We start from the raw sequence: 12658 nt of genomic DNA, 5'->3' as shown, positions 1-12658 counted from the left end.
CAGATCATAGGGCTTTTGTCATATGAGTAGTTTCTGCATTCTGTGCTGACACCTACCTCCCTGTGGCAGTGATACTCAGAACCAGCTGGTCACTGCGTAAATGGGGAAAAGAGAGGGTGAGGAAAATATGAATTTCTCAAAATATTATGCAGTCATAATGCTATTATGTTCAGATCACCAATACCTAGGGTGTCCTGCTGTGTCCTAGGTCCTGTGCCAGACAGCAGGAATGTGGACATGAATAACACACAGCTGGGTCCTTCAAGGAGATAGACACACTAATTGAGACACAGTGTGGTATGAAAAGTGGGGAGACGGGCCATGGGGGGAGCATAAAAGGCTCTTAACTGAGGTTGCAGGAAGACAGGGAGAACTTACTGGAATGTCTGGTCCACGAAGCCAGGGATTTTTTTTTTCCCTTCTGTTTTGCTCATTGCTACAGACCCACTTTCGAGAACAGTGCCTAAATATAGGAGGCTCTCAACAAATGTTTGTTGAGTGAATAAATGAGTAAATGAGGAGATGGTGAGGGTCCCTGAGAATGTAAGCAGAAGAAGCAGTGCAGGGGAAGGTTCTGTGAGAGATTTAGGAGGACATCAATGCATTGGTCCAGGTTCCAGTAGAAAAGAAGTGGGCGGTCATATTGGGTAATTTGAGGATAGTTGAATAAGATGGTTATTTACAAAGGTGTTGGCAGGGCGTTGGGAATCCGTAAGAGATAGTACAGTACCCCAGGGCTAATAACAGTGGGGTGTGTTGTTGCTAGTTGCTGTTGAGTCAGCCGCTGACTCATGGCGACACCGTGCACAATGGGATTGAACCTTTGTGATCCATAGGGTTTTCACTGGCTGATTTTTCAGAAGTAGATCACCAGTCCTATCTTCCTAGTCTGTCTTAGTCTGGAAGCTCCACTGAAACATGTTCAGCATCATAGCAACACACAAGCCTCCCCTGGGTGGCGGCCGCACTTGAGGTACATTGGCCAGGAAATCAAACCTGGGTCTCCTTCATGGAAGGTGAGAATTCTACCACTGAACCACCAGTACCCCCAGATAACAGTAGGGTATGATCACCCCCTAGGCCAAAAAGGGCAAGGAAGAGAGCAATTACTGGAACCTGGGAGGACAGAGACTCTATGGAGAGGGCCATCTTGAGGAGCTGTGGCCTTTAGTTAAGGGACACAACAGTCTGAGGTCACTGTGCTGGGCGGAAGCCAGGAGACTAAATAGCCCACACTGACTCTTCCCTTCCTTCAGTCTCCTGTTGGGACTCTTCACTCTTCCCACTGGCGAACCCAACTGGAAGCCAGAGAGCGAGGAAGTCCATTGTTGTAGTCTATGCAGACCAGCCTCCTGGGGCACAGAGCAGGCTGGAGACAGTGGTGAGTAGTGGGGGCGGTAGGGGTGGGGAGGCACTCATCCAGAGTCGCTGGAAGCAAAGATGTCACTTTGAGGACTAAGGTGCTCGTGATCTAAGCCATGGTGTTTTCAATTACCTCATATGCGTGCGAAGGCTAGACAAAGAATAAGGAAGATTGACACCTTTAAATTATGGCATTGGCAAAGAATATTGAATATACCATGGACTGCCAGAAGAACAAACAAATCTGCCTTGGAAGAAATACAGCCAGAATGCTCCTTAGAAGCAAGGATGGTGAGACTTTGTCTCACATACTTTGCACATGTTATCAGGAGGGACTGGTCCTTGGAGAAGGACATCATGGTTGGTAAGGTGGAGGGTCAGTGAAAAAGAGGAAGATCCTCAACAAGATGGATTAACACAGTGGCTGCAACAGTGGGCTCAAGCATAATGATTGTGAGGGTGGCACAGGACTGGGCAGGGTTTTGTTCAGTTGTACGTAGGGCTGCTGTGAGTTGGAACTGACTTTGACAGCACCTAACAACAACAGTGGCTGGACCATTCGTGAGGGGCCCTGGAAGTCACTGAACCCCTAGCTGGGAACACTGTGTATGAACACAAAATTTCTGAAGATCTGAACAGAAATTTCTTGTTTGGTGAAAATCACTGCTCAGCATCCACTGAGTAGCTTTTGTCTTTCTTCTCTGTACTTAGGCAAATAATTTTCCAAAAGCCATTGCAGCTGCACACACCTTCCTACTGAAGCATCCAGATGACGAGATGATGAAGAGAAACATGGCGTATTACAAGAGCTTGCCTGATGCCGAGGACTACATCAAAGACTTGGAGACCAAGTCATATGAGGTATGTTCAGATTTTTACACAGCGGTTGGTTGCCGTGTGAATCGTTAAAGAAGCGTATTTCGGTTAACAGCTGTTGACATCTAAGGACCACTAGTGACTTTTGTGACATGTTACGAATATTATGACAATAGGAATGATTGACTTTGAGCACAAAGTTTATCTGCTGAGGAATTACTTTTTACATTCCATGACGATTTTACGGCTACCGTTCCTTAAAATGCTACATTTTAGAAATATGGTCATTTGATCATTCCTTTTTAAGATGGTGAAGTAAAGACGTGTCTTGGATATCATCTGAAGATGACCAGTGTCTTAGTTACCTAGTGCTGCTGTAACAAAAATACTACAAGTGAGTGGCTTTAAAGAACAGAAAATTATTTTGTCACAGTTCTGGAGGCTAAAAGTCCAAATCAGGGTCTCGGCCGTGTCGATTCCTTCCTTGTAAGGCGTCCCTGACATTCCTTGGCTTCTTGGCTTGTAGATGATCCTCACGTGGCGCCTGTCTTCCCTCCATGTGTCCGTGTCTCTGAGTCTAATCTGCTGTATTTATAACTCAGAAGTGATTAGATTTAGAACCCACCCTACTCAGGTATGATACAATAAAGCTAACCAAAAAAACTCTATTTCCAGACAGGATTACATTCACAGGTATACCAAAAAAAAAAAAAAAAGTTGCCCTCAAGTCCGTTCAGACTCATAGCGACCCTGCAGGACAGAGTAGAACTGCCCCATAGGGTTTCCAAGGAGCGGCTGGTGGATTCAAACTGCTGACCTTTTGGTTAGCAGCCGTAGCTCTTAACCACTGTGCCACCAGGGCTGCTTCACAGGTGTAGGAGTTAAAAATTCCAGTACATATTTTATGGGGGGCACAGTTTAATCGATAACCAGGAACATAAGAAACGGCAACATAAACATTCATCTTTCATGAAACTAGGATACATTCCAACCTCAAATTATAACATATATTACATATATTAAGGTGGAAAGGGCATAGAGTAGCTGAGGGACTCACTTGACAGAGCAGAGGATATCGAAACCCGTGTGTCTATAAGGGAGAGTTCTGATGAGAATTAACAACAGCAGCAATAATAACAATAATAAGGACCTAACCCTTACGATCACCCATTGCCATGGAGTCGATTTCAACTCACATCGACCCCAAGATGGCTCAATGGTTAAAGTGCTTGGTGGCTGCTAACCAAAAGGTCTGTGGTTGAAACCCACCAACCACTCTGTGGGAGAAGGACGTGGCAGTCTGCTTCTGTAAAGATTTACAGCCTTGGAAACCCTGTGGGGTAGCTCTACTCTGTTGTATAGGGTCATTATGAGTTGGAATTGATTCCAAGGCAATGGGTTTGGTTTTGGGTTTTTCACCCTTATGAATACTTACTATTCTTAGGTCCTGTTGAGTTTAGGCACTGGGACCGAAGGTACCAAGGAAGGCTGAGGTAGGGGAGGGGCTGAGGTAGGGCGGGGATGTACTGAAAATATCTGTGAGGAGCTCTCAGATCCCAAGGTGTGACTACAGGGTCTCTATGAGAGGAGGGGTATCAGACACCTGCTCTCAAGTGTCTATCTTTTTCTTGATTCACTTTTAAAATCAGCCTTAATGAGCTACAGTTTATTTGCACTATATTTAGCAATTCAATGAGTTTTTATAGAAGTATATAGTCATGTCAAGAATTATCTTAGGTGAAGGGAAGGACAGCAGACACTACAGGGGAAGTCAGCACAACTGGACTAAACCAAAGCTAAGAAGTTTCCTGAATACAGTCAAACACTTCGAGGGACAGAGTAGCAGGGGCTGGGCTCTGGGGACCATGCTTTCAGGGGACATCTAGGTCAATTGGCATAACAAAGTTTATTAAGAAACTGTTCTGCATCCTACTTTGGTGAGTGGCATCTGGGGTCTTAAAAGCTAGCAAGCGACCATCTAAGATGCATCAATTGGTCCCAACCACCTGGAGTAAAGGAGAATGAAGAACACAAAAGACACAAGGAAAGTATTAGCCCGAGAGACAGAAAGGGCCACATAAACCAGAGACTTATCAGCCTGAGACCAGAAGAACTAGATGGTGCCTGGATACCACCAATGACCGCCCTGACAGGGAACACAACAGAGTCCCTGATGGAGCAGGAGAAAGGTGGGGTGCAGAACTCAAATTCTAGTAAAAAGACCAGACTTAATGGTCAGACTGAGACTGGAGGAACCCCAGAAAGCATGGCTCCTGGACTCTCTGTCAACCCAAAACTAAAACAATTCCCTAGGCCAACTATTCAGACAAAGATTGGACTGGACTGTGGGACATAAAATGATACTCGTGAAGAGTGTGCTTCTTAGCTCAAGTAGAGACATGAGACTAAATGGGCAGCTCCTGTCCAGAGGTGAGATGAGAGGGCAGAGAGGGTCAGGAGCTGGTTGAATGGAAACAGGAAATCCGGGGTGGAAAGGAGGAGTGTGCTGTCACAGTATAGGGAAAGCAATTAGGGTCACATAACAACATATGTATAAATTTTTGTATGAGAGACTAACTTGAAATGTAAACTTTCACTTAAACTACAACAATAAAAAAATAAAAATCACATGCACCCAAACCCCACCCCCCAAAAAAAAGTATATAGTCATGTAACTTCCACCATAATCATGATAAAGAATATTTTATCACCTCCAAAAAGTTCTCTCATGCCCCCTTGCCCCAACCACTGGCCCCTAGCAACTACTCATCTGATTCCTGCCACTATAGTTTTGCCTTTTCCTCGATTCAAATTTGATTTTGTTATCAAACACCACTTATGTTTTGAATTAAAACTAAGTAAATAAAAAGTGTACCCACTGCGAGGGTAGAAAAATCTAGTTATAAAGTAAGTCACTTATTGGCTTCATATTTAATTAAGGGCCAGTGTGGTTTCTTCAGAGCTAATGAGAGTGGAGCTTGGCGATGGTCTTTTTTTTTTTTTTTTAATTTTGAATATTAATGGAATTTTTTTAAATTTTGCTTTTTGTTTTAGTTTTTTAATTTTTTTATTGTACTTTAGACAAAGGTTTACAGAACTAATAGTTTCTTATTAAACAGTTAGTACACATATTGTTTTATGACATTGGTTAACAGCCCCGTGACATGTCAGCACTCTACCTTCTCAACCTTGGGTTCCCTATGACCAGCTTTTCTGTCCCCTCCTGCCCTCTAGTCCTTGTCCTGGGATGTTGTACCCCATTAGTCTCATTTTGTTTTATGGGCCTGTCTAATCTTTGGCTGAAGGGTGAACCTCGGGAGTGACTTCACTACTGAGCTAAAAGGGTGTCCAGGGGCCATACTCTCAGGGTTTCTCCAGTCTCTGTCAGGCCAGTAAGTCTAGTCTTTTCTGTGAGTTAGAATTTTGTTCTACATTTTTCTCCAGCTCTGTCTGGGACCCTCTGTTGTGATCCCTATCAGAGCAGTCAGTGGTGGTAGCCGGGCACCATCTAGTTGTACTGGACTCGGTCTGGTGGAGGCCGTGGTACTCGTGGTCCATTAGTCCTTTGGACTAATCTTTCCCTTGTGTCCTGTTTTCTTCGTTCTCCCTTGCTCCCAAAGGGGTGAGACCAGTAGAGTATCTTAGAAGGCTTGGTGATGGTCTAGATCCCTTTGGGGAGGACATATCTGTCTTCCTTCATGGCTGGGAGCAAGCTTTGCTTTCTTCTCCTTGCATTTCAGAGCCTGTTCATCCGAGCAGTGCGGGCATACAATGGCGAGAACTGGAGAACGTCTGTCACAGACATGGAGCTGGCCCTTCCTGACTTCTTCAAAGCCTTTTATGGGTGTCTTGCAGCCTGTGAAGGCTCCAGGGAGATCAAGGACTTCAAGGATTTCTATCTCTCCATAGCAGGTTGGTGCTGGGTTGTGTCCTACAGGTAAATGGAATAGCTGGAAACTGTCTTCCTTGGACGTCTGCTATTTCTCGACATGCCTTGTACATGACTTGAGTGGCCTCTGAGGAAGCTTTGAGCTTAAATATTAATGGGTAACCGGGGGCAGCCAACACCTTCATAGATGAGCCATAGAGACTGCTGGTAGAATAGCTGAGTATAACTTTCACGCCCAGGCCGGGGGAGGAGTCCAGAAATAGACTAGTGTATCGGCCTTGCTTGATTACAGATTCCTCACAGGTTTGGGAAAAATAAAAATGGTCCGAAGAGCAACTCAGTGACTCACATTACTGAGATAACTTTGATTATCGGAATATTGCAACATACACACAGGTAGAATGAAGAAACCTTGTGTAAGTCGGCGTGAAGGTAACTGAAAAACATTTTTTTCTGATTATAAAACAGTGTAGGCTCATAATAGGAAGCTTAGAAAACATAGGAAGGAAGAATGAAGAAAGAAGGAAAACCTACGACACTGCCCACACGTAGCCTAGATTTCCCTGAGGGCTTTCCGTAGTGGAGAGGATCACTGCAGAAAATGGGGAATCACCGAGAGGAGATTTCCCAAAGTGGTTTGAGGAACCGGAATCCTAGAACTGCACCTCCAAGAAAGGGTACCCTGGCCAAATGAGTTTGGAAATGGGCTGTGTACTGTCTCAGAGAGTCACTGTGCACTTACATGGTTGCAACCCCCTGCTCTCAAGGGTTTTGAAGGCTCTACTCTTTACGGAGGCGGACTGCCATATTCTTCTCCAGTGGAGTGGCTGGTGGGTGTGAATGACCAGCCTTTCGTTTAGCAGCCCAGTGCTTTTAGCTGTTAGAAATCCTGCAGTATGGAAGTTCATTGAAACTACTGAATCCAGGGCTTTTCACCTTTTTTTGTTTATGTATCTCTTTTTCCACAAAGTACCATTTTTTCTTCTTTGAAAAAAAATTTACTATGGGAAATGTCGAACATATACAAAAATAGAAAGAAGATTATAACGAATTCTCATGTTCCCATGACCCAGCTTCACAACTGTCAAGTCATGGCCACTTGGGCTTCATCTAATTCCCACCTACTTCTCCCCTCTCTCTGAGCCCTGGTGGCGCAGTAATAATCCACTTATAGATTATTATAAATAATCTAGAGATGATTTAAAGTATACCGGAGGACGTGTGTCGGTTATATGCAAATAGTACGCCATTTTTATATAAGGGACTTGAGCATCCTCAGATTTTGCTATCGGGGAGTAGGGGTCCTGGAACCAATCCCCCGTGGATACTGAGGGACACCTGTACTGTGAAAAATAAGTCTCCTTCTGTTAGGCAGGGTCCTAACTGGCACACACAAATCACGATAAATTCAAGAAGGATTTGTTTACAAAGGGATTACTTACAGAGGTGTGGGCGTAGGGGACCACAAGGGGCAGGGCAGTACCCCGGGGCTACTAGTACCCGGTACGATACATGATGTGCCTGTGTCTAAAGAAATTTCCCAGAAGTGGACCTCTGGATCAGAGGATAGATGTGTATTTTAACCTCCAATAAATTTTGCCGAATTGCTTCCAGAAAAGTTTGTTCCTGTTTTGCTTCCACCAATAAAAAATGAGAGTGTAAATTTCACTATTCTCTCCCTAACACTGGGTGTTATCAAATTCTAATGTTTCTGCCAATTTAACAGTTTAAATTATTTCAGGGGAGATTGCATTTCTTTAATTACAAACAGGTTTAGCATCTTTTCACAATGTTTGTTAGTCTTTTTTATAATTCTCTCGTATTGATACCCTTTGGCCATTTTTATACTGGGGACTTTTTTTTTTCCTTCCTATTTGTCTTTTTCTGATTGATTTTAAGGAGCTTTGTGTATATTAAGGGAGCCCTGGTGGTGCAGTGGTTCAGAGCTAGCTAAGAACTATTAACTAAAAGGTTGGCAGTTCGAATCTCCGAGCAGCTGCTTGGAAACCCTATGGGGCAGTTCTAGTCTGTCCTATAGGGTCGCTGTGAGTTGGAATTGACTTGATGGCAATGGGTTTGTTTTTTTTTGGTTTCTGTATATTAAAGATGTTAGTTAGCCCTTTATCATAAGTGTTGCAAATATTTTTCTTTTACCTTTATCTTTTTCTTTTGCACCAGAGGTAGCGTACCAAGAGGGCGATGGATGCACCGCTCTGAAAATCTGTGTGTGTTCTTTCAGATCACTACATAGAAGTCCTGGAATGTAAAATACAGTGTGAAGAAAACCTCACCCCGGTTATAGGAGGCTATCCTGTCGAGAAGTTTGTGGCCACCATGTATCATTATTTGCAGTTTGCTTATTATAAACGTAAGTAATCAGCTCCTTCGAAGACGCCGTTTCCCCATCTCTAAAATAGGGTAACAACCCTTACCTCCTGGGGTTTTTGGGAGAGTTCATCGAGGTCACATCGACAGCCTTGGGGCCATGTTTTGCACGAAAAGGCAGCTTGGCCTGGTGATTCAGGACACAGATCCTGCAGCCAGACTGCGTGGGCTTGAATTCCAGCTTTATCACTCCCTAACTTCTCTGTGCCTCAGTTTCCTCGTCTGTAAAGTGAGACAGTCGTGCTAACCTCATGGGATTGTCATGCGGACTAAATGAGATGCTTCGGGTGGTCGCATGTTGGCACCTACCAGACTCCCCGGGAGTGTTTGCCTTTTCTCTGTTATTTCCTGTCTCCCCAGCATCAGCCTTGCTTTTCACACCGTAAGGGGCTCATTCCAGTTGGTCCACCCTTGAGCCGAGATCGGAGTTCTTCAGTCAGAACATTCTAAGTGGACAAAATGAAATGAAGGTGGGAGAGAAGGTAGTTCGAAGTGGAGACGTGAGGGTCTGTCTGTTTCGGCATTTCCTTCTGTCCATGTAACTGACTTTGCCGAACGCCTCGTTTGCTCTGTGCATCACCTGGCGGTACAGTTACAGGCGCTGGACATTTTACTGGGAATGGCTGCAGCAGAAACTACTCAGCCCGAACGAAGAAATGCCAGAGTCTAGTTGTACCAGGTTTCTTCTGCCCTTGGGACACCCCTTCAAACTCAGGAGCAGCTGGTCTCAGAGCTGTCCTGGGGAGAATGAGAAGTGACCTTAGCTTCCATAGCCGAGGCTCCACAGCTGTGTTCTCTAGGTAAGGTTCCATAGCTATGATCTTTGTTGGATTCCCTCTTCTTGAAACAGCCACCCCCCTTTATCCCATCTCCCTTCATCTTCAGGACACAGTGAAAGCCTGGCATGCCAAAGGGGACACACACACACACACACAGTCGTTTACACCAAGTCTTCCGGAGTAAGGCGACTTAGCTCTCTCAGCAGTAAACCTGCTCTTGAGCAGCCTGCACGTCATCTCAGGGTGCAGTGAAAAGCTTTGTTTTCTTGGTTGGGAGATTTTTGGGACAAGCAGGTGGGTGAGGTGTATTTTAATTTAGTGTCTTTCCCAGAATCCCCCCTGTACCGAAGGTGGGGATGAGATTTTCCCTATCATTGTAACCCTGGCACCAGCTGTCTGCTAAACGATTGTTAAGCCTAGGGGACAAGAGGCTAGTTCTACATAATCTATGAGCAGCACCCAGCACATAGTATGTCCTCAGCTAATACTTACAGACTGTATTCTAGTGTTGAGAGGATAGTTTTCTATGAGGCAGTGTGTTTTGCCTATAAAAAGCCACCTTTTTAAAAAAATATAATTGACTAGTTATTGCTTTCTTCCACAAAAGCTAATAATACAGGCTTGTTGCTGAAAAACAAACAACTCAGAGGTGAAGAGAGAAACGTGCACAGCACAGCCCGTCCCCATCTCCCTCCCCACCCGCTCCCCTTCCCCAAGTGTTAGAGGTTTGCTTGCATTCATCCACACTGCTGTCTGTGGAAGAGCCCTGTTTTAATGAGAATTATGAAAAATTATACACATGGGTTGTTATTTTGTTTGTTTTTAAACTGATGGAACTTTTCAAACGTACATGAAAGTAGAGGGCGGGATAATGAATTCCAGTGAACCAGTCACCCAACTTCAACTTTTATCAAAACTTTGCGAGTCTTAGGAGCCAGGTTTAAACATTTTCTGTTGGATGAAACCAGAAGCTGGTCTTTCATTTCATTTCCATGAAAATCTGTGCTGACACTTCTCCTTCACTGAGCCCCTGCTTCACGCCAGCCCTGTGGTGGACTTCGAAACGTGGGGAAGAATCCATGAGGCCGTCTAGCCTGGCTTGGTTTTGGGTGCACAAGGCTAGCAGACAAGGAGTTTAGAAGTATTCTAGACACATCCCGGCTCTGGCAGCCCATTGGCCCTGCCCTCCCTGCCTCTGGTGATCACACCCTGGCTCACATTGGGCTGGGCTCTGAAAATATCTTTGCATATCAGAGGCTGTGGCGAAGACTTACAAACACTGGTAGACCAAAACCTCAGGCTTTGCTTGCTGCTCCCCAGGAAACCTTTGCTTTCTGGGGTTATAAGTTATCTTAGTTACCTTGCGCTACCATAACAGAAATACCACAAGTGGGTGGCTTTAACGCACAGAAACTTATTTTCTTACAGTTTAGGAGGCTAGAAGTTCAAATTCAGGGCACCAACTTTAGACGAAGGCTTTCTGTCTCTGTCAGCTCTGGGGGAAGTCCTTGTTCCTTGGTGATCTTCATGTGGCATGATATCTATCTCCCCCCACCTCTGCTTGCTTAATCTGCTCTTTCTCAAAAGAGATTGATTTACGACACACCGTATACTAATCCTGCCTCATTAACGTAACAAAGAAAACCCATTCCCAAATGGGATTATAACCGGGATTAATCAAAACCCATTGCCATCAAGTCCATCCTGACTCTTAGCGATTATCGGACAGAGTAGAACTGCCCCAGAGGGTTTCCAAGGAGCAGCTGGTGGATTTGAATTGCCCACCTTTTGGTTAGCAGACGAACACTTAACCACTTTGCCACCAGGGCCCCACCACGGGGATTTACAACACGTATTTTGGGGGGACACGCTTCCTGGAAGCCTGCCCTGTTTTGAACTCTTTCTAGAATACCCCCCTCACTAAATTTCTTGAGGGCAGGGGTTGTTTCTTATTTACATTTGAATCTTTCCCAGCCCAGGCAGGCGCTGGTTTTAAAGTTGTCGTTACAGTAAATGGCCACTGGGTGGCACGATTTATTTATATACACACACAAAAAACAAAAACCTGTTGCCCTCTAGTACATTCCTAGTCATAGCAACTCTATAGCTTTGGTTACTCCTACTAAGCTGAGTTTCATTTAGCCAAGGTAGTATTCCTGGGCTGTAAACTGGAGTGGAATGGAGCCGTGATGGTTCAGTGGTTAAGAGCCCGGCCGTTAACCAAAAGGTTGGCAGTTTGAATCCACCAGCCAGTCCTTGAAAACCCAAGGGGCAGTTCTGCTCTGCCCTGTTGGGTCGCCATGAGTCGGAATCGACTCTATGGCAGCAGGGGTTATGGACGCCAGATTAAATGGCCAGGGGCTTTTGTGTCTCATTACCTGCTCCCTTTTGCCCCCTACTCCCAAGGCAAATCCAACCCCTGCAAAATCTCCACGCTGAAGGTGCTGTGGCACCAGTGAGGCAGGACTAGGTCAGGAGGCTGGAGATGGGAGCACCAGGTCCCAGGAGGTATCAAGACCAACGTGGCTTTTCTGATCTCTTCCAGCTCAGAGTGTGCGCTATCCTTTGGTTTTCCAGGCCTGGCTCAGCTGAGGGGCTTGCCTGGATCGGGACCAGTGCACAGGCCAGCTGTAGGCTCCGAGTGGAGAGCATGTTCTGCTGAGCACACCCTCCCCAGCTCCAGGAGCTAATGTCAGCCCCAGGACAGTCCAGGCCTCGGACCCAGCCTTTCTTGGGCTGCCGGGCCGTGAGACCAGCTCAGGTCCCTGGAGCCAGAGGCCGTATGTGGGCATTTCCGCAAAAGCATCTGCCTACCAAGGAATGCCTATATTCCAAATCCAGCTCCAGGCCGCCATGGAGGCCCCATGGATGACCTGCCCTTCCGGGGCTGATGCCCATCAGAGGTGGTCATGAACTTTTCTTTAGAAAGCTGCACTTGTAGGAAGGGTGGCGGGTGAGCAGAAGGGCAGGGCAGGGCTTGCTGATTCCCTCCCTTTCCCTCCGACCCCAGTGAATGACCTGAAGAACGCAGCCCCCTGTGCCGTCAGCTACCTGCTCTTTGACCAGAACGACAAGGTCATGCGGCAGAACCTGGTGTATTACCAGTACCACCGGGAGAAGTGGGACCTCTCGGACGAGCATTTCCAGCCCAGGCCAGTAAGTGTCCTATGCATTACTTCACCTTTTCTCCTCCTCATTCTCACTTTTCAGGAGACTACTCTGCATGCTAAGAGAATGGGTTCTTTCTGAAATGAAGGAAAACTCTTTTTTTTGTATATATATATATTTTATTGTACTTTAGATGAAGGTTTACAGAACACATAGTTTCTCATTAAACAGTCAGTACACATATTGTTTTATGACATTGGTTAATAACCCCATGACATGTCAACACTCTCCCTTCTCGACCTTGGAGAACCTTTTTTGG

The 12658-nt window shown here is 45.5% G+C and overlaps 1 protein-coding gene across 1 annotated transcript in view; it reads left to right on the top strand.

Annotated features, from left to right (window-relative positions):
* CRTAP (cartilage associated protein) overlaps nucleotides 1-12658 on the top strand; it is a 33085-nt gene that overhangs the window by 6466 nt on the left and 13961 nt on the right. Inside the window, exons 2-5 of the mRNA XM_004377344.3 lie at nucleotides 2074-2223; nucleotides 5919-6090; nucleotides 8307-8435; nucleotides 12242-12387. Coding sequence (XP_004377401.2) covers nucleotides 2074-2223; nucleotides 5919-6090; nucleotides 8307-8435; nucleotides 12242-12387 — 597 coding nt within the window. The remainder of the gene's footprint in view (nucleotides 1-2073; nucleotides 2224-5918; nucleotides 6091-8306; nucleotides 8436-12241; nucleotides 12388-12658) is intronic.

This window comes from Trichechus manatus, unplaced genomic scaffold, assembly GCF_000243295.1.
Source record: "Trichechus manatus latirostris isolate Lorelei unplaced genomic scaffold, TriManLat1.0 scaffold00049, whole genome shotgun sequence".
NCBI classification, from domain to species: domain Eukaryota; kingdom Metazoa; phylum Chordata; class Mammalia; order Sirenia; family Trichechidae; genus Trichechus; species Trichechus manatus.
This window is presented reverse-complemented; position numbering and strand designations above follow the sequence as displayed.